At 55.0% G+C, this 22254-nt stretch overlaps 1 protein-coding gene across 4 annotated transcripts in view; it reads right to left on the bottom strand.

Annotated features, from left to right (window-relative positions):
* Positions 1-22254, bottom strand: part of ASAP2 (ArfGAP with SH3 domain, ankyrin repeat and PH domain 2) — a 152103-nt gene that overhangs the window by 56267 nt on the left and 73582 nt on the right. For all 4 annotated transcript variants that reach the window (XM_036262821.1, XM_036262823.1, XM_036262825.1 and 1 more), the window contains exons 4-6: positions 6154-6228; positions 4647-4696; positions 2340-2469 (exon numbers count right to left, since the gene is read on the bottom strand). In XM_036262821.1, the coding sequence (XP_036118714.1) occupies positions 2340-2469; positions 4647-4696; positions 6154-6228 (255 nt within the window). The remainder of the gene's footprint in view (positions 1-2339; positions 2470-4646; positions 4697-6153; positions 6229-22254) is intronic.

Genomic DNA, 22254 nt, shown 5'->3' with positions numbered 1-22254 from the left:
TCAGCGCCAAGAACTCCAAGTAACAAGACAGCGCATCTCCACCCTGTAGGAGGAACTTCTGCTCCGGCGCCACGGAAGAACGAGGAGGGCCGGGATGAATGGGTCTCAGCGTCGCGAACACTCCCACCTGCACACTTCGGTCCCAGGACCCTTTCTTTAGGCAGGTCACCACCTAGGACGCGAGCTGCTCACCTTTTGCAGTTAAGTCTCTTGTCAGCATGTCTCTGCACCTAAGGCAGCCATCTGATACTTAAAAAAAATGTGACTGTTATAAAAGCCACATTCTAAATGGGAATGAATTAAAGCTGTTTTTAACTTGGAGAATTCATTAGCAAGCCCCAGGGATCCACAAAATCAGCTTCAGGAAATACATCTGTTCGCTGCTAGAGGTTTACAGAACAAAGACTCCCAAAATTCCCTCTCCCTCCACTGTCAGGATATGGCAGAAAGGACCCCGAGAATATGTCCCCCCTGAGATGGGATGGCCCGGAAGAGCTGCTGACCCCCGCTGACCACACAGGCTTCTTCGCTGGAGGACCCACGGTCAAGGCCTGTCCGGCAGCCCAGCTACAGACTTCCCCCTGCCTGTATGTCCTCCTCTCCCTCCTGATATTTATTCACTGTTATTTGAGTAAGATGTTTGGCAATGTGCCCACATGGTCACATGGTTAAAAGGATCCTAGGCAATGTGTCAAACTTTAAACTGTGTGTACCCTTTGACCTACAAATGCTCCGGACAGGAACTCATTCTGAGACAGTGACCATGAAAGTTTACAACGATGAACAAGGAAGAAGGTCCACCGCAGACCTGGTTATAAAAGTGAACAGTGGCCACCACCCGAGGCTATAAAGGCGGAATGAGCGTGTGGTGTGTCCATCCTGGACAGCGCTATGGAGCCACCAGCCAATACAGCAGAGACTTCCCGACCCGGCACGATGCCCGCACGTACTGCGTGAAAATAATCCAGTTACAGAGCACTGGCAGCGGATGGTCCTGTTTATACAAGTTATGTCCACGAAAGCCCCATCGAGGCCTGTGAAACCTGGTTGGCTAAATGCCAAAGGGGTTATCTTTGGGAAGTAGAACATTACACACACACTCACATTTTCTATATTGACCAATATTTAAAAGTGTTTATAATTTTCATAAGAAGAAAGCAAGATCTCTCCAACCTTCTCCGTTCACACACGCCCTATTTAGCATATTGAAGTTCTTTATAGACTTCATTCTGGAAGGGAAAAAAAAAAAAAAGTTCCATGGCTTCAAATAAAAGCCTGAAAAGCCATTCTACTAGCCTAGACCCTGGGCCACTGGCAACGCGTAACACCAGACAACGCCTCGTGTTCACAAAGCGGGAGGACACCCGTCCGAAGGCACGGCTGAGCAGTTCTAGAAGGACTGCGGATGCCATCATCCACTCATTTGCACATGTGGGTTCTCGGGGAGCTGCGTTTCACATGCTCCTCCTTCCCCGTGGAAAGTCCCTTCCAGACCCCGTCTGCTTGGCCCACGCCCGTCGACAGAGGCGTCCTGCTCTAGAAGCGGCGAGCTCACCGCCCCTCCCGCCCCCTTGTTCTGTAGGCGCACGGAGGGCTGGCGGTTCCGCGGAGCTGGGGACCTGGCACAGGCCGGGGCCCGACGACCACCTGGCCCTGGCACAGAGGCATTCACTAGATGTGTATTCCCAATAAGATAAACTATTTACCCAGCCTGTAACATCCGCCCCCATAGGATCTGCCCCTGTTGGAGCTGGCCCCCACCCCTCACTTCGAGGACATGCTAATAGCATGCTGACGTGTTTCCCAATTCAGTCAACATCTTTATTTTATTTTATTTCATTTTTTTATCCTCCCCCGAGGACACTTTTCCATTTTTTGTTCAGACAGTGTGGGAGGGAGAGAGAGGAAGAGAGAGAGAGAGAGAGAAACATCGACGTGAAAGGGACACATCAAGTGGCTGCCACCCACACAACCCAACCAGGGCCGGGGACAAACTGCAAGCGAGGTACGTGCCCTTAGCGGGAACCAAACCCAGGCCTCCTTGGACCTCAGGCTGACGCTCTACCGCTCAGCCAAACCGGCCAGGGCATCAGTGAACATCTTTAACCAGCAGCCCTGCAGGGGTTCGGCACACAGACTCCCCCGCATGAGCCGAAACAGAGGGCCCAGTCTGAACCACTGACACAGACCCTTTGCGAGCCCATTCTTTCTGCCACATGCCCACCTGACTTCACCCTGATGAAATACGGCCGCCCCCTTGCGTCTGAAGGACGCACAGCGCTTCCCAGTCACGGCTCCTACTGCCGGGCTGATCCCTGCGAGAGGCTCGTGCACCTCACCTCGCACATCTGCAGCTGGAAGAAGCGCCGCTCCTTCTCCATCTCCTCGGCGATCTCGGCCCCGCTGATCTCGGTGCGGATCATGCCGTGCAGCTTGGCGTGCTCCTTCTTCTCCTTCTCGATTTTGGTTCTGGGGGGGGAAAGCAAGGATGAGGCAGACGCCTCGCAGCACATCCAGACTGGACGGCTTCGCAGGGATAAGGACTGTCCCCTAACGTACTGGGAAGGAAAAGGAGTTTGGTCGTGGAAATGCCAAACTTGGCCTTGTTGTTGAGTCAGCACCGACTCTGTGCCTGACCCGGTTAGAGGCAGCGTGGGCCCTGCACCAGGTGCCTTGCAGCCAGGGCCTCCTGCCCGGTGCCCGCCGAGCAGTCCACGGGGCACCTTGCGCGCAGGGACGGCTCCCACCACCTCCAGTACCTGTCTGCCCCTCTTCCTCCCCTCCGGGCCTCCCTCCGTGAGTCCTGATGGGAGCGTGCTCACCGCTGTGGGAGAAAAACTAGCTTTTCCGTTTCAAGCGCCATCGCCCTTTCCACGGTGACCTCACACCTGGTTATGTTGCCTGAACGGTTCAGGCTACAGGAGGACCAAAGGAGGGTCACCAGGGTGAGGAGCTGCCCTGAGACCCCATCAGTGACGAAGGGCTTGAAACAGTAACTGCACTTTTATTCTGGAGAAACGGAGACTAAGCCAAACCACAGGAATCCCGAGAGCACACAAAGGCTGCCACGAAGAGAGGGAGCGTTTTCTGGGGAGCCTCACAGAAGATGCTGGAAGACATTGGTGGCATTTCTTAGACAGTTGTTCCACACCACGTGTTTGGCTTCCAGGGATCCCCATCATCGGGGAGGAGGCTTGTAAAGACACCAGAAATACAGTTTCCTATTCTTGTTATTTTGTGGCGAAGCACAGTGTTGGGTGCACAGTAGGCACTCGGGAACTGAATAAGAATATGAATGAACACATTGGTGAGGATGCCTCAGAATGGACTCACATCCCAGGGAGGGTGACCGGAGTCCCTCAGGTCCCTGGAACTACAATCACACCTCTCTGGGGCTCCCTGTCCCCACCTCAAAGGGACCAGGACAGTCATTCCTGTACTACTCAGGTAGGAACTAGGGTCCAGGAATTTCGAAGGCGATTTAAATTTATTGGGCGAGCCCTGGCCGGTTTGGCTCAGCGGTTAGAGCGTCGGCCTGCGGTCCTGAGAGGCCCAGGTTCGGTTCCCGCTAAGGGCGCATACCTCGGTTGCAGTTTGTCCCTGGCCCTGGTCGGTCGTGCGGGTGGCAGCCACTCGATGTGCCCCTTTCATGTCGATGTTTCTCTCTCTCTCTCTGTTCCTCTCTCTCCCTCCCACTCTACCTGAACAAAAAATGGAAAAATGTCCTCGGGTGAGGATAAAAAAAAAAAAAATTTAAATTAAATTTATTGGGCGAAAGCAGTCTCGAGTGTAAATGGGTGAAGAGTTACACCCTTAATTTATCCTGGAATTACTTCAAGTTTGTTTTTCCTTTATTGATTGTAGAGCAAGAGGAAGGGAGAGGGAGAGAGAGACAGAAACATTGATGAGAGACAACATCGATTGGCCGCCTCCTGTATGCGCCCCCCACTGGGATCTAGCCCACAACCTGGGCAGGTGCCCTGACCGGGAATCAAACCAGTGGCCTCTTGGTGCAGGATTGATGCTTAACTACTGAGCCACACTGGCCAGACTGAACTACTTCAAGTTTTAAAGGGTGCTGCTCCCTTGATCGCCAATCTGGGTTTTCGTGAGTCGTTCTGACCCCAGCCTCCCGATGTGTGTCTTGATTTTACAGAACTTGATCTCATTCTCCTTTTGGAACAAGGGGACTCTCGGGAACTCTCTTCAGAACCCCCTTCCTGTCCTGCCTCAGCAGCGAGCAGCCACCACCAACTCTTGGCTTCCCATCTGAAAGCAGGAGTGGGGATCCTTTCCCCTTTTACTGGACTGAAGTGGGGTGCAGCCGGAAGGATGCTACTGAGCCAGGGTAGTGCGCTGGGAGCCTCCGGTGTTCTGGTCAACACTCTCTCTGCGCTTCCGTATAAACGCAGCCAGGAGTACGACCAGGGCTGGGGGTCCGAGCAACCCTGGGCATGGAAGCTTCAGCTTTCTGTGAGTGGGACGAGTGTGCAAGGTCTGATACTCCGTGGTTTGAGCCTTGTGATGCTGCACTACTGAATGGATGCCCAAGGCAGGAGAGCAAAACCAAACAGAAAATAAAACCAATCGGACTTAAGATCACAGTCTCAAATGACCTGTTCATTTTTTAAAATGGAAATACTCACATTTTGGTCTCATAGTCCTTCCAAGCTTTATCAAAAGGCTTTTTCAGATCCTGTAAAGAGAGGCAGAAATTAAACAGGACTAACGAACGTCTAGGTAAGAGGAACGTACTTCTCCCTAGACGAGTCCTGAAAAGGAGCACTGATTTCTGTAATAAAGGGAAAACAAAGAACTCACAACACAGGCTCTGCGTTTGACTAGCGGTGACATTCTCTGTTTTCCTTTATGCTTCAAATTTTTATTTTTGAATAACACACGCACACGGGGAAAGGCGAGGGAGAATCGGTTCACGGACCCGTTGCCCAAATGTAACAAGTATGACCCCTCGTTCCACCCACATCCTACCCTCTGCCAAGGAGCATGACGACCTCAAACCCGGGAAGACGTGCCGTCTACTCTGCAGGCAGTCTCTGACTTCTAGTGACACCAAGATCTCCCCAGCACACGCAACCGGATGGGGCCCGACGATACGCGAGCCAGCCACCTGCTCCCCACGTCTCCCGATTCCACTCTTCTGCCGAGAACGTAGGGACCCCGCAGACTCTGAGAAAGTCTGGCTCAGAGACGTCCTGAGCTACTAGAGATTCTATCACATCGTCCCCATCTATTCCTGGTCTCTTTAAGAGGGTTCTCGTGGAAGACAGAACCCCTTTTACAGGGCGGGGCTTGTCTTTTATTTTTTTGGCTCTTCACTGGCCTGTGTCAAGGCCCCAGCTCCATGGCCGGGACTCTCAGACCCTCTGTGAATGGGCCCCACTCACCCGGTTGAGCCTCGCGCCCCACTCCGCTGACTCTCGGCTGCAAGCAACACTAAAGCCTCACATATCGGATGTTCTTCCCTCTGCCTCGTGTGCCCTCCCTGCCCAACAGCTCTCCTGGCGCGGTCTGCAGAGACGAGGAGGCCTCTGCTGAGGCTTCTGAGATCAGCCAGGCTGGGCTTCCAGACGAGCCCAGATGTGCCCCGGGCATCCCGTGCCGACCCAAGCAAAGCCCTTGGCCTCCTGAGAACCCGGCACACCTGTCTGTGCAGAAGCAACTTCGTGCGCAGCAGCTGGCGCCCAAACACCCCCTGGAGCCCTGCCCGCTCCTCACTCACACTCATGAGACCACCCCCCTCAGGTCGTGGCCCCTCCTGAGTCACGACATCCTCTGGAGAACGGCAAAATAAAGTTGGCTAGAGCCACACTGGTTCGGATCTTCCCACCAGGAACTACATCCCTGCGAGGACCCTGCCCCAGGGGCCCGCAGTGCAACACCAGCTGGAAAACCAGACGTGAACCCAGAAATCCTTCCCGGCTCCCCAAAGAGCAGTTTCCTTCCCTGCAGGTCGCCCCCCTCTGACCACGCTCAGAACACCCACAGGACGTCCAGAAGGGCCATGAGTCACACTGTCAGGGCAGCAAGTCAAGGGACCTGGTGGCGGCCGCCCTGATGGGCCCCCCACTGGGATCCCATCAACACCACCCCCCCACCCTCCCACCGCACCCCCGAGCAGCTGCCAGGCCCTACCCCTTTCACGCCTTTCAAGTCTCCCTTCAGCAAGCTGTCCAGAGGGAAGGAGATGATGTTGTTCATATTCTGAATCTGAAAAACAAAAACAAGGACTATTCTCAGTTTCCCTTAATTTTTTTTTTTTTATCCTCACCCGAGGACATTTTTCCATTTTTTGTTCAGACAGTGTGGGAGGGAGAGAGAGGAAGAGAGAGAGAGAGAGAGAGAAACATCAACGTGGAAGGGACACATCGAGTGGCTGCCACCCACATGACCCCAACCGGGGCCGGGGACAAACTGCAACCGAGATACATGCCCTTAGCAGGAACCAAACCCGGGCCTCTCTGGACCGCAGGCCGATGCTCTAACCGCTGAGCCAAACTGGCCAGGACTTCCCTTAATTTAATTTTTATTTTAAATCCTCACCCGAGGATATTTTTTCCATTTATTTTTAGATAGAGCGGGAGGAGGGAGGGAGGGAGGGCTGGAGGGAGGGAGAAACATCGCTGTGAGAGACGCACTGACTGGCTGCCTCCTGCACGGCCGTGACTGGGGCCGGGACCAAGGGCCAAACCGCAGCTGGCGAGGCCTCAGTTCCTCTTACTCTAAAGTCAGGCTGGCAAGGATGCCAGAGACCAGTGTGTGATGGTCACCTTCCTTCAAACCCGACAAGCACCAGTACGACGGCTTTGTCCGTTCTTACAGATGAGTGGATGGCAACAGGCCTACATCTGTTTACCGTAACAACTTCCTGTTATCAAGCTATCAAGTTGGCGGAGAGATAAGAACAGCCCACGTGAGAGCCATGTAAAGGTGCTGAAGAGAAGGGGTCACCACCTCCTGCTCTCACTCAGGCCTGGGCTGGGCTGTGCTCAGGTCTCGGCCCAGACCCCGCCTCCCCAGCGCAGCCCACCGCGGGGGAACGGAAGGGAAAAACAGAACCGAGGGGCTGTCTCCTGTGAATGGGCGAGAGAGCGCGCGAGCACGGCCACGTCTCCGGGGAAAGGAGACACACAGAGAAAGGCAGGGCCAGGGGCCTGAGGTCCCTGTTCTTCTCCTTGAAGCAGAAGGCCAGAGCCTGGTCGTCTCACAAGCTGTCACCATGGATTACGTCAAGTAGCACCGGATGTTCCTGACACACACTGGGGGGGCACCTAGAGAACGCGGAGTCACTGCGCCGGCAAATTCGAGTCAAGTGAGGGGCACGGAGCTTCGGTCAGGAGGGACCTTCAGGCACAGACTCTGTTCTGAGGCTGCAGGGGTCCCTCCCCGAGGAGAAAATGAGCTGGGATCTGCTTTCTCTTCCCCAGGCTCCACCACTCCTGTAAGTCAACACATTGCTGGCCGACACCCCGGGGGCCTAGTGGCCTGTGTGTCACCGTGGGTCATGCACACCTGAGGCTACACCCACCTGAGGCTACACCCACCTAAGGCTACAGGCCAATAAAAGCAGGAAACTTTGGAATCTCATGCATTCCTTGTTACCTTGAGCGAAGAACAATGTTAAGTATAATTACCTTGAATAGTAAGACTAAAAATAGGCACGGTTTTGAGGCAGTATGGGATCTGATTTCTATGTGCTACTCACTATATTGCATGTCAAAATGGAGAAAGAAACGTACTCCAACAATATTGGTAAGCTGTGTAATTATGCCAGCACTAACCGATCCTGCCAAACAAATGACCAGTTTATGACTCTCACTTCAGAAATGCCTTCTGGGGGTAACTTCTGTCCTGCTTCAACAACTCAACACGAGTCATGTACCTGGCGCCGCTCCCCGGTGCAATGTCACCAGCGGCGACTTGCCAGGATCAGCCTGCAGAGTCACAGTTTAAATACCGAAAAGCTGAGTTTAAGGCGGGGCTGGCGGACGACCGGAAGGAATGGTGACAGAGAAAAGGCCGAGCTGGTGAAAAATCTGATTAACAAGCACACGCGGGTTGTTTCCACCGGAAACCGTGACACCAATAAACACAAGAGGGGGCGCAGCTCTGCCACAGCCCCCATGCCGAAGAATGTCCCCCCCATGCTGGGACACCTGCTGGCAGCCGGGCCACCCCACACCCACCCCGCGTCCTCCCAGGCTCCTCGCCTAGGGATCACCTTTCCTCTGTCCCATCTCAGACCAGCCGCTGTCCACCCCTCACCCCACCCCCACCCCCACCCCTTGGCGGTCTCCCTGGCGGTTCCCGGGGCGGCCCTCACTGCTCCTGGACATCGTGTCCTCTCTTGGTTGGACCCAACTCCTCCGTCACAGCTCTGCCAACTTTATCTGGCATCCTGTCCCTAATACAGACGCACCCCTGCATCTGAGACCCTCAGCGTCCTTCACAGCCGGCCGCTCAGGGCTCTCTGCTGCCTCTGCCCCGAGCCTCCCTCAGGCCCCCTCCATTCGCCCCGGCTGAGAAGTCCGCCTCCTGTGCCCGCTGCGCAAACCTGCCCGCCCATCAGGGTTCACTCAGACGCCGCCTCCTCTAACACACCAATCTCGGCAGGAAGGGATCCCTCCCTCCCCCAATCCTCCAATATTTTCTTTATAAAAAACGTCGTAAGGCCCTGGCCGGTTTGGCTCCACGGTTGGAGCGTTGGCCCACAGACTGGAGAGACCCGGGTTCGATTCCCGCTAAGGGCAGGTACCTCGGCTGCAGTTTGTCCCCGGCCCCAGCTGGAGTCATGTGGGTGGTGACCACTCGATGTGTCCCTCTCACATCCATGTTTCTCTCTCTCTCTCCCTCCCACTCTATCTGAAGATAAATGCAAAAATGTCCTCGGGTGAGGATAAAAAAAAATGTCGTTAAGGCCTGTGATGGATTCCATCCTGCGTTCAGGGTACCAACCTCACACCCCCCACCCCACCCCCAGAAGGGAGCTTCAGGTGTACTTTGTATCGAAGCCCTCCAAGCCCCTGGCAGGGGCTTGGCCCAGAGCAGGTGCCTGATATCACCAGCTGAATGAATCAACACACTTAAATATTTTTCTGAGCATCTAATACAGAGACGATCTAGAGAGACATCAAATACATCAACATCATTTATCGTCACACAGAGTGGGGAGGAGGAGTGAGAGAAATATCAATGTGTGAGAGATACATCGATTGTTGCCTTCCACACGCCCCAACCAGGGCTGGGGACTGAACCGCAACCAAGGCATGTGTCCTTATTTTTTCCTTTACTGATTTTAGAAAGAGAGAGCGAGCTAGAAACATCGACGAGAGAGAACACTGACTGGCCGCCTCCTGCATGCCCCCAACTGGGGATCAGGCCCACAACCTGGGCACGTGCCGTGACCGGGAATCAAACCAGCGACCTCTTGGTGCAGGGTCACCGCTCAACCACTGAGCCGCATTGCCGGGCAGAGGAACGGTCCTTGACCAGAATCGAACCCTCGCCTCTTGGGTCCGCAGGCCGACACGCTCACTGCTGAGCCAAACCAGCCAGGGCACAGCAACAGCTGTAAACCAAATAGCACACAGCCAGCGCATGCGTTATTTCGTGAGTTCCCTCATCCTGTCTGTCCTGAGCACCTACTTTGCAGACAGCCACAAACGGCTGTCACGAAGACAAAATAGCGCTCGTCACCTCGGAGGAAGAACACACACACGCACCAAGGGTGCAAAGGTCTAAGATCACGCGCAGCAGCCTTCACTCTGCACAGACACCAGTGGCTCCCCGTGGAAGGAAATGATGACTCTGCTTTGAGGTTAGGCAGGCTGACCTGGGCGTGCAAAGGGGACCCTCCCAGTCCCTGGGCCTCGAGACACCGCCCGTTCACCCGTATGATGACAGCGCCGTGGCTGGGGTCAGCTGTGCAGGTGCATGGGGTCCTGAGCGCATCTTGCAGAGGAGCCCAGGGGGCGCCATACTGGACAAGCCACGTGCACGAAAGAAGGCGTGAAAACGGCCGACGTGGGGCGTGGCGGGGTCGGAGCTGCCCAGGGTGGGAGACTGAGCCCAAGCTCAGAACACCCCAGTTCACGGTGGGCCGGCAGAAGAAAAGGACGAGGTGCTTGCAGATGAAAGATCGCAGCCCCAGGAAGAACCCCGGTAGGTCTGCTGTGAGGGCGAGTGAGTGTGAGCATGCGCATGAATGAGTGAGAAAAACAAGATCCTCCACGGCGGGGGGGGGGGGGGGAAGACCATCAATCACAGCTGGGTTTACACATCTATTTTAACACGCGTGGTTCTGTAGTTCAAATAAGAACTGAGGTGCTGCTGACAGGTGTGGGGTGAGAAGAGCTAAGCTCAGCTTTGGTGTCTGGAGCTGAAACATCAGAATGGAGGCTCTAATATACCAGTGGGAGAATCGATGTGTGTCCGAACACACTTGCTGGCTGGCTTTCCTTCTAGACGCCAGTGACAGGGCGCCCGGCCCAGCGGGGACACCGCATTAAACAGCCAGTACAACGGTGACGAGCGGCCCGTGGGAGTCACAGGGCTGCAGGGAGGGGCAGGAGAGGAAGCTGCAGACACAGAGGGTGAGGAGACAGAGACGGATGAGACAGGACCCGTCTTCAGGAACTCGTGGTTCAACAAGGGAGACAAGGCGCGTATTTCAACGAGTACGTGGCCTTTGGAAACTCCAAGAGCCATAAATAAACCACCGCGGAACTTCTGAGAAGAGAAGATTACTTTTAGTCTGCGCACCAGAGAGATCGTTGCTGAGCAGGGGATATGTGTGCGAAAAGCCAACTTGAAGAGAGAGGGCGAGTTTTGTCTTGCAAGAGGGGGTGGATGCCCGGCCGGTGTGGCTCAGTGGATGGAGCTTCGTCCCATGGACTGAGAGGTCCCGGTTCGATTCCCGGTCAGGGCACTTGCCTGGGTTGTGGGCTTGATCCCCAGTGGGGGGTGTGCAGGAGGCGGCCCATTGATGTTTCTCTCTCACATTGATGTTTCTACATATCTAAAAATTCAATAAAACATATTAAAAAAAAAAAAAAAAAAAAGATGGGGTGGGGGTGTTCCAGCAAGACGGGAAGAGTGCGGAGAAGCCTGGGAAGGCACAGAGGTGGGGACGCACCGGCCACCTGAGCGGAGGAGGGAAGGAAGTCTGCCTGCCGGAGCAGCTGAGGGGACTCGGGCCTTCACTCCAGTCTCTTCTCTTTGGAGTCGTTCAGATGATCTAAAATAGGAAACTATGCTTCTCTAATCAGAAAATAATTTAAAAAAGACAGAAAGTAGATTAGTGGGTACCCGGGGCTGGGGGGCGGGAACAGGGATTCACTGTAAGGGACAGGAGGGACCTTCCTGGGGGAGAAAAATGTCCCCAAACGAATCTATGGTGATAACTGTACCACTTGGTTAACTCACTAGAAATCACGGACTTGCCCACTTCAAACGGGCAAATTTTATGAGACGTGACGTTGGCCGCGATCACGCTGTTTTCTTAAAGGACATGTTACAAATATAAACGGAATCCCCATCGACAGATGTGCTGACGAGGCTCCCACACTCCTGGACGGAGCCTGCCCGCCGCCCTCCACCTGTGCCCCCCCCCGCCCCCAGCCTGCTGGCTCGGGGTGAGCGGCCCGGAAACGCTGCCCTCGCCTGCCAGGCGGGGAGGGAATGGTGTGCCCAGCTGTCCTGTCCTGGCAAGCGTGCCCTGCAGCATGAAGACCGGCTCTGAACCTCCCTGACTGTGCCGGGGCGGCCTCGGGCCCACGGCGGAATGGACCCCCCTGATTCTGGCCGAGAGCGATGCAAACCCAGCCAGGAGGTGATTACTGCACATCCCTGGTGCTCGGCAGCTCTGGCCTCCATTGGTGAGTAATGAAATTTTTATGATTTATGGGAAGGATTAAACTATCCCTGAGTAAACCCAGGGATATTTTCCTCAGCGTCAAGCGGGCATTGGGCTTGCTTGTGTGCGCTGACTTCCTTTGAACAAGTATATGACAATAAATGGCTTCTTTAAACAGCATGAATGATCTGAATACAAACTATTCATCTATATCACTGCCATTAACTATGGATCTAACACCAACAGCAAACAGGCGATCATTTTTTTTTCTCTTTTCTTTTAATCCTCACCTGAGAATAGTTTTCCATTTATCTTCAGATAGAGTGGGAGGGAGGGAGAGGAAGGGAGGGAGGGGAAGGGAGAGAGAGAGAGAGAGAGAGAGACACAGACACACATCAATGTGAGAGAGACACATCGACTGCCTGCCTTCCACACGACCCCAACCAAGGCCGGTGACCAAACAACTGCAAGCAAGGCACACGACCTTGACCGTAATTGAAATCGAGACTCCTTGGTCTGTGGGCTGACGCCCCAACCCCTTAGCCAAACCGGGCAGGGCAAAAACAGGCAATCATTAAAGGAACACCCCCCCCTTCCTGTCTGCACTGGGTCCACCTGGATATATCTGACAAGATGAGTCAGTAATTAGTCAAGGTCTGTAATCTGCAAGGAGAAATAAATGAGCTGGTGGGTGGGGCAGGCAGACAGGGCTATCAGAGACCAAGAACATCCTGGTTTCCCTAATGCCACAGCTGATTAGCCCACGAGACAGACAGGGAGATGGAGTGAGGGTGGGGGAAGGGGCCGAGATGGCCAGCCAACGCCATCTTTCCAGGCTGTTCTTCGTGAGTATTTTGTTTGCTCAGTGTTGAAATTCCTTACTCTAGCTTTGTCACGTTCATCCTCTCTTAAAATCCTTCCACCTTCCCCCTAACACCTGCCCGGCTCCCAGGGCCACCGTCTCCTGCTCCCTCAGCTCGGGTCGGTGCTGACCGTGCACTGCTCTAGGAGCTGCCTTCTCCTTGACTGAGGCCATGAGCAAGGCTGCTTGGCCAGAGGCTCTTGCCCCAGGAACCACCTAGAAGCCTGAACAGACAGGATGCCTGCGTCCCAGCTCTATTTTTAGGGAGCAGTAATGAGAAGAGAGACTCACAACCCACAGAAAACGTCTCCGACGATGATCTTCCTAGCTTCAGGCTTGTGAATCTAGACTAGAACAGGTCTTCCCAGAGCCCTCCTCCACAACTCTTCATACAGTGCAACTCTCATTGGAGTCATCAGCTTTTTCTTTTTTTTAATCCTCACCCGAGGATATTTTTTTCCCCATTTTTTGTTCAGATAGAGTGGGAGGGAGAGAGAGGAAGAGAGAGAGAGCAACTGACGTGAAAGGGACACATCGACTGGCTGCCACCCGCACGACCAACCGGGGCCGGGGACAAACTACAACCGAGGTACGTGCCCTTAGCGGGAACCGAACCCGGGTCTCTCTGGACCACGGGCCGACGCTCTAACCGCTGAGCCAAACCGGCCAGGGCATCAGCTTTTTCTTAAAGGACCAATTTACCGCTATACAAAACACGGCCAAAGAGCGTCACCGGAAATGTATCTGTGCCTGTGCACTCACGCTAACGTCCCGGGCTGGCGAGAAGCCCGGCGGGTAGAAGAGACGACAGCTTGAGATCTGTGCAGTCCTTCTTTGCAACTTGAGCCAGCGCTGCTCAATCACAGAGTCCAAGAGGGAAAGGCCGTGAAGAAAGGCAGACCCTCCGGTCCCAGGCCACGGCCGCACCTGCTCGTCAGAGTGTGGGAATCCGCGAAAGAGCTCAGACTTCTCTGTGGCCAGGAAAGGTGTCTCAGCAGAGGGCTCAGCATGAGCACGGACATGCATATGTGAAACCCCAGCCCCCACCCGAAGCTTCAGGCCACCTCCAGGAGCTGGAGCCTAAGACCCAGGGGGGCGCGTGGGGGGCGTTGCTCGGGATGAGGGCGTGGCAGAAGAGGCTTTACCCCTGCGCTGTCCAAGGACTAGCTCCAGGTGCCTCTTTGAAATGAACAGATTGAAACTAAATCAAGCTATAGCCCGAGTTCCTCAGTTGCCTAGCCATAGTTCAAGTGCTCTGTACATGTGTCTCACAGCTTATCATAGACAGAGGAGGCCGTCTGCACCAATGCAAAACATTCCATTGAACAGCAATGCTTTAGACCAGCGGTTCTCAACCCGTGGGTGGCAACCCCTTTGGGGGTTGAACGACCCTTTCACAGGGGTCGCCAAGGACACAACAGGAGCAAAATTACAGTTGTGAAGTAGCAACGAAAATAATTTTATGGTTGGGGGTCACCACAACATGAGGAGCTGTACTAAAGGGTCGCGGCCTTAGGAAGATTGAGAATCACTGCCTTAGACTAACAGCTTAGAAAGACGCATAAGCACCTCTGAGGGGCAATTAACATACGAGAAACTGCACGCATCTGAAGAGTGCCCTTTGGTAAGTTATGCATACACATGGGTGGGCAAAGTAGGCTTACACTTGTGAGTACGCAAAACAGTTTATTCTTGCATCATTACTTATCGCATTGTTTGTTATGACTGTAAATCTACTTTTGCCCACCCCTGTATACACCCACAAAGCCAAATCCAGAGACTGAACATATCCGTCAACTCCAAAGTTTCTCTCTGCCCCTTTGGAGCCCTGTCTCCCAGCTCCTCACTCCCCAGTCTCCAGGAAACCAATGACCTGCTTCTAAAATATCCTATGAAATCAGAGAGTGGCTTTTATATTTATTTTTATCCTCACCCGAGGACATTTTTGCATTCATCTTCAGATAGAGAGGGAGGAAGAGAGAGAGAGAAACATCGATGTGAAAGGGGCACATCGAGTGGTTGCCACCCACACGACCCCAACCAGGGCCAGGGACAAACTGCAACCGAACCCGGGCCTCTCTGGTCCGCGGGCCGACGCTCTAACCGCTGAGCGAAAGCGGCCGGGGCCTAGTGTGAGCTGCTTTTTGCCAGCTCCTTTCACAACTGCTGTTTGACCCACCCACGCTGTCGCATGGACAGCTCATTCCTTGTCCCACCGAACCCTTGTCCACGGTCGGGCTGGGCTACAACCTGCTCCTCCGACCCTGCGGACAACCTTCCGCGTTGTTTCCAGGCTGGGGCACTGCCGGCCTCACCCACACAGCTGCTGGGACTGCTGGCGGGAGGGGCCCTTCCAGGGGGGCGGGGAGGCCCTGGCCTCTGGCGGGCCTGAAGGAAGCCAGGCGAGCTCGCGGGATCTTCGCAGGGGGAATTCGAACACGAGGCCCGCGGCAGGTGTGTGCCCGGCGGCTTCAGGAGCCGTTTTCTCCGTTCTCTCCAGAGGCTGCTCGTCTGAAAGAGCGGGCACCCTGCAGAAGGTCTGGACGAGAAGCCACAGAAGCTGGATAGTAAAACGGCCGGAATAAACCGGACTGGCACAGGGCCGTTCGGTCCCTTTGACCCTTACAACCACTCTGAGAGGGGGGTCTTGTCCCAAATCACAGAGACGGAAACACACCTCCCCCTGGCCTCCGAAACACACAACCGAGAAGGCGCTGAGCGGGGCACGTGGGCGCCGGAGCTCCGCCCACTGTCCGCCACCGGAGGACTCCGCTTCACAGGGGTCGGCCTGACCCCGACACCAGGGCAAACGCGGGGCCCACGTCAGAGTTCGCTCCTCTTCTCTGACGCGCCAGGCAGTTCGTCGCGTGGGCCTGACCAAACCTTCGCGAGGAAAACCATCCGGGTCACTTTCGGTTTTTGTCTAAGTGAGGAAACCTCTCCCTTGGGCCAGGACGGTGCTGCCAGCCACGGTGTCCTCCGCATGGCGGCCCTCGTCCACGCGCCCGGAACACACGGGCCCCGTCCTGTTGTGTTGGCAGCAGAGCCACTCGGACGGGTCGTTTAATGAAAGAGGAGAGGGGGTGGCCCACACTGATCTTTCCGCTTCACACAAACGGAAAGAACAAAACCAGGCAGCTGCCGAAACACACTGGCAACTTTCACGCCAGGGGGAGAGGGGAAGGGGCGGGCCTGGCTTCTGCCCCCAACGCTGCGTCTCTGGCGGTCACACCGCTGATCGTCACACCGCTGATCGTGCAGGTTCTAAGTGGAGAGAAAAGCGTGACCCCAGCCCCGCCACTTCTATTAGAAAACAGAAGATGAAACCGCACTCTCGAGCTTGCTGACCACACCGAAAACCGTGATGGCCAACCCGGGGGATGGGGGGACGGCACAGAAGGACCCAGGAATCACACAATCCACAGCTTCTAAAACCCACGGGGTGGCAAAATCTTTTGTGACGTCATCAACCGAAAATCAAAGCACCTTTTCAAATGTACGACCTCTGAGAACCCGAGGTTAGAAGGTATTTGCTGGCCTCCATCTCCCCGGGGTGAGTCAGAAGTACATCACCCGACTGTCCTCTAGGGCAGCTGGTTTCTGACCACCGAGGTCCGCAAACGGAATCAGCAACTCTGGGAGCGGCCCCCAACGGGAGAGGTCTACCAAACGGACCAGGAGCTGCTGACGCACTGGGGTCTGGGAACCCCAGTTCGGCAGGTACAGCACGGGGCCGAGATTTCTCTTCTAACAACTTCCAGGTGATGGTGTTGGCGCTGCTGGTCCAGGAACCTCGCTTTGAGAACCTCTGCTCTAGGGCCCTGCTTTTCAAACTTGAATGTGCCTACTCCTGCCCTGGGGGCTTATGCAAATGGGGGTCCTGGTCCCGTGGGCCTAGGGGAAAGGGTCTGGGGCCTGCATTTCTAGGAAGCCCCAGGTGACCCCGCCTGCCTGCAAGGCTAGGGCTCCTGGGGGTGTATATGGAACAAACCAAGTTCAAGTGCTTTGTAAACTAGAATCAGGAATGTGGTTTGCCAAGTTTTACACTTTAAGGAATGATTAACAGCTGAAGATTCCCAAGGGAAGGGCAAGGCACAAGAAGCTAGGAGCCTGAATGTATCTATGTAAACTTTCTGACGACCCCCAGGGAGGCAGGGCCGTGACTCGGCTGAGCTCATCACCTGCAGGAGGAGACAGGACTCACCCCCTTCACAACCCACAGCGACCTCTTCAGCCCCATCACCCTCTTCCAAACTCCAGCTCCTTCCCCTGGGGCCTAACTCAGGCTCAACGTCTCTCTCATCCTTAAAACCTTCCCCTTTCCACTCTCCTGTTCCCAACCTCCCCCGGAGCAGTGAACACCTGTGGTCTCTCCCCTTCCCTGCCGGTTCTCCCCCTGCTACTGCAAACTGTCTTCGGCCTCCACCGCAGAGTCAGGGAAAGAGTCGCAGTGGCTTCCGGATGGCGAGGACAACAGCCCTCCTCAGAGTTTCTGTTCCCCACGTCCGTGGCCGGGGGCGGCGGGTCCTCTGCCTTCAGCCACGTCCTTGCGTCCAGCCCGCCCCCACATTCTCTCAGGTTGGACAAAAGATTTTTTAAAAAGTCTGAGTCCCCTACATCGTGGCGGTCCGCCTTCCATTTATTCATTTTTATCTTTTTTTATCCTCACCCAAGGACATTTTTCCATTTATCTTCAGATGGAGTGGGAAGGAGGGAGAAAGAGAAACATGAATGTGAGAGGGACACATCGACTGGTTGCCTTCCGCACGACCCCGACCAGGCCTGGGGACCGAACCAGCAACCAAGGTATATGCTCCTTGACCGGACTCGAACCCGAGACTCACTGGTCCGCGGGCTGACGCTCTAACCACTGCGCCCAACCAGCCCGGGCGGAGGTCAGCCTTTCAATAGCTACCCACAGAAAATACACAATGACAAAAGAAAACAAAGGAAACCCTATTTTGAGTTCATTTACGCTTTCAAATGACAACAGCTCGAACGCCACACACATGACCAGTGTTCAACACACGTGTAGGACATGTGTCTATAAACGCTGCAACCGCGCCGTGTGCAGACGGACCTGAGGACACCCAGTGGCAGCTCACAGGCCTCCCCTGCCCCACCTCCACCTCAGGGACCCGCCTCCCAGGGCTCGTTGGCCATCGTACAGTGGCCATCACAGCACACAGCACTTTCTTTTTTTTTTTGTCCTCACCCGAGGACATTTTTCCAATTTTTGTACAGATAGAGTGGGAGGGAGAGAGAGAGAAACATCGACGTGAAGGGACACATCGAGTGGCTGCCACCCGCACGACCAACCAGGGCCGGGGACAAACTGCAACCGAGGTAGGTGCCCTTAGCGGGAACCGAACCTGGGTCTCTCTGGACCGCAGGCCGACGCTCTAACCGCTGAGCCAAACTGGCCAGGGCGCACACAGCACTTTCTAATAAGAGTGTCTGTGTGTCTCTGGCCAGACAGGAGTCATCCGCACGGAAACCCCGTGTCGCCCCGGAATGTGGCCCAGCTGAGCGCTCCTCCTCGCCCAGGGCCTTGCCCACCTCTCCCGTCTGGCTTTGCCCACGTACCACGGGGATCACAGCGAGTGGCACTGCCTTTCCAATAAAAAAAAAACGAAAATAGTATCAAAGTCCGATTTACACATAGTATGGGTCTGACGTCAGCCTTATTGCTTCTGCTGTTCTGGGCCAAGGAGGGACACGCCTGCATTTTGGCCGGGAATCCCTGAGCACAGAAGTGTCTTGCAGTGTGGACGTCTCGAGTCTAAGAACTTCCAGCCGCACAGGAGGCCAGGTTCAAATACCGGCGGCAGGCTTCCGGGTGTCACACAGAGGTCAGGGGCCTCCGCAGCCCCGTTCCCCCAGAGAAGCCCCTCCCTCCAGCCCTGCGCACGCAAACCTTTCCCTCTCTCTTCCTTCGCACACAAGCCTAGCATGTTCTCCTGTCTTCCAGCTCACGGTGCCGGAGACGGGCACCAACCCGGTGACGCGGCATGTAGGGAAGCGTCGGAATATTAAAAAGCAGCTGCCGGAAATGGGGAGACAGTCTGGCACTAGGGGCAGATACTCCTTTTCTCTTTTTAAAAAGTGTTTTTTTTTTTTTTAGAGAGAGCAAGGGAGAGAGAGACAGAAACATCAGTGTGAGAGAGAAACATGGATCGGCCGCCTCCTGCACGCCCTGCGCTGGGGCTCGAGCCTGCAACCCGGGCACGTGCCCTGTCCGGGAATGGAACCGGGACCTCTCAGTCCATGGGACGACGCTCCACCCACTGAGCCGCACCCACCGGGTGGGGCAGACAGTCCCAAATACCGTGTACAAATACCCCCCGGGGTTCTCTCTTGATTTCCACTCAGTTCATTCATGTATGCCCCAAACCATGGCAAGTCTTCTTCCCCAAAAGATGAAATGACGATCAGTGTGTCTAATAAGAAAAACACGTAAGACGTTCTCAGCGAGCGGGGAAGCCCCTGGAAGCACTGGGAGTGAGGCCCTCTGTGAGGAAGGCCTGGGTACTGAGCAAGGGAGCGAGCTTGGTTGATACGGAGAAGCAGCTCCCGTCTAACCCAGGACAGATGCTCGGCTGCCATTCCCAGCACAGCGGTGGGAACACCCCTCTCCGGGTCCTGAGCACAGCAGGGGGGTGAAGCCGCAGGCGACCCGTCGCTGCCCCCCACAGAACCTTGTTGGTTGGTGGAACTTCCAAGTTCCCCTTTCAATATGAGTGAAGTGACCTTCCTCAGCCCCATGCTGCTCCCCGGCCTCGGGGGGGGTGTCTGTCCTGACCTCAGCACCCGCGGGCCCCTGCAGTCACCCTGACAGCACACTTCATGCCCAAGTCTGCCGTCAGAGCCGGAAGCTACGCGGCTGCACTCGGGCCCTCAGAAACGCGCCCTTCAATGCCGCCACTCGTTCATTCAAAGGCCACTTCACAGCACAGAGGTGGCCCTTGGAAAGTCTTCCCCCGATTCTCATATCCGTCTGAACCTAGAAACTGGGCCGACCCGGCTGGCGGCTGAGCACACGCCACATTTCTGGAGCCGCTCCGCTTCCTCCTTAATCCTGCCTCACCGCGGAGAAGATTCACAGACTTTCTAAAAATGGGGAGACTCACCCACGAGTAACAAAATCTCACTTTCTATCAAGCTGGCCTCTGGAGGCGCTCCAACGATTTACTAACATTCTCTCACATCACGAAGCAGGTGGGTGGTAATTACGATTCTTTCCGGACAAGGGGTAGAAATGAGAATCTAAGCCACACAGAACTGAAAGGTTTTCTAAATGCCCAGGGAAAAGCAAAAGCGAAGTTTTAAAAATAAGAGACAGGAGAGATGTGACCAAAAATAGGAATAAGAATGGTATACAAAATACCAAAAAAGGAGAATTCTCCAGCAATAGCTTTGCAGAAGCGGCCACTTGGCCTTCCAACCACTGACTCTCTGTCTGTCTGTCTGTCTCTCTGATCGTTGCCAGGAAATAGGATCAACAATCCCAACTCCATAAAGTAAAAGCTGAAACCAAAGTAATGCACATGAACTGAAAAGCGATGATCACTTGGTCATGAATAAGTGTGCAAATCACAGTGACACGGACATGTCGTCACCTCAGGCTTTCCGCTTACTCCTCCTATCCTCATGGCTCTCTCAGCCTTGCTTTGAAGGAAGGGGGGCCAGCAGGCTGCCTGAGGCCAGAGCGGCAGGGCCCATCGGCAGGGGCCCATCTGCGTTCCTCCTCGTGTGCACTCTCCGCAAGGCCTCCCCTTGAGTTCAGTCTTTGCCCCCTAGGGGCTGAAATGCCACAGTAGAAAGAGCATGGGACCTACAACTGCATCCTGCAAAGCTGTCATTTAGAATCGATGGACATATAAAGAGTTTCCCAGACAAGAAAAAGCTAAAGGAGTTCATCACCACCAAACCAGTATTCCATGAAATGTTGGAAGGGTCTTCTTGAAGGAGAGGAACAACAAAAATAGGAACACTAAAATGACAATGAATACATATCTATCACCAATGGAATCTACAAACAAAATGACCAAGCAGAACAGAAACAGACTCCTAGATACAGAGAACTGTTTGTTGCTTGCCAGATGGGAGGGGGCTGGGGGGGATGGGTGAAGAAGATGAAGGAATCAAGAAGTCCAAACTGGTTGTTAGACTGATGAACCTCAAAGGGAAGTGGGGAGCGAGGGCAGGATGAGATAAACCAAGGAAGTTCTATGCCTATATGCATAACCAATGGACACCGGCAGTAGGGTGGGGGAGGGTGGAAGGAGGCAGGATTGGGGAGGAGGGGGGGGTCAATGGGGTAAAATGGGGGGACATCTGTAACACATTCAACAACAAAGATGAGTTTTTAAAAAAAGAAAAGAAAGACAGGGCATGGGTCTGGAGTGTTACTACCTAGATCTGACTCCCCACTCTGAACCTCGGTCGCTAAGGACTGGGTCAGACGGAGGTCATACACCTGGCACAGCTGTCAGAAGAACCAGCACGTCCCTGCTCGCGCCCGGCCCAGCACTTCCTGCACGGGGGGGGGGGGGGGGGGGGGCTCTCGGTGGTGGTGCCGGACTCACTCATCAGGGGCTTCTGCAATGCCCCCAGGGGCAGAGCCTGGGGCAGGGGGCACGCACAGCTACACTGTCCAGGCCCTGCCCTGCTCTGTTTTGCACAAAATCAAGAAAAGACGGGGCTGCTTTGGCCTCACTGCACAGCTGCTCATGCTGTGCGCACAAGGCCGTTCATTCAGGATTCCACTGGGGACCCTTCTCCTGGCGGCACACAGCCGAAGGCTGGGGGGACTCAGGGCCCTCTCACGAGACAGAGATGAGCTCTTTCAACCACCCAAAGCCACAGTTATCTCATCTGAAGAGTGGGGTAACACTGACTCACCTTATGGGACTGCTACAGGAGTCCACAAGCTCAGATGTGTCTAAGCACTGGCTACACTCTATATACCGACCCAGGCATAACGCTACCATCTCTACTTCGCAGCGGAGAAGACCCAGGCGGGGATCCGCTGAAGGGTGTGCGGAGCAGACCTGGCCTCCTACGGGCCGCCCTCCTGGGCTCTTCCCCTGCCTCCTCCTGGGCCTTCCCCTGCTCCCTGGGGTTGGACGCTCTCTGCTGACTCACACATTTCTTCTTTCTCGGCCCCCCTCTGTTTTGCCAAAGCTCATCCTGTAGGTGCTGCGGAGGAATGAGGTGTGGGCTAACCTCTTCGAGCCCCGCACCCTACCCTGGTGCCCAGCCGGCTGGGTATAACTCCAGGGTGGGCCATGTTCCCCTGGGTGTCGGTGTCCTGGCTCCAGACCTTCAAGTGTCCAGCGCTGCTGGGAAGTCCAAGGCCACCGTGGTGCTTGACCCCGTGTGCTTCTGGGAAGCGGGTAGGGTCTTGCAGTTTCACAGAGATGCCTGGGGTGGGTCTCTCCTCTTACTGTGCGGGGCTCGCTCGGATCCCTGGGCGGTTCTAGAAGTCACCTTGTACTGTTGCGCCCACAACGCCCTC

This window comes from Molossus molossus, unplaced genomic scaffold, assembly GCF_014108415.1.
Source record: "Molossus molossus isolate mMolMol1 unplaced genomic scaffold, mMolMol1.p scaffold_m16_p_15, whole genome shotgun sequence".
NCBI lineage: Eukaryota > Metazoa > Chordata > Mammalia > Chiroptera > Molossidae > Molossus > Molossus molossus.
Note: the sequence above shows the minus strand (reverse complement) of the source record. Positions and strands in the feature narration are given on the sequence as shown.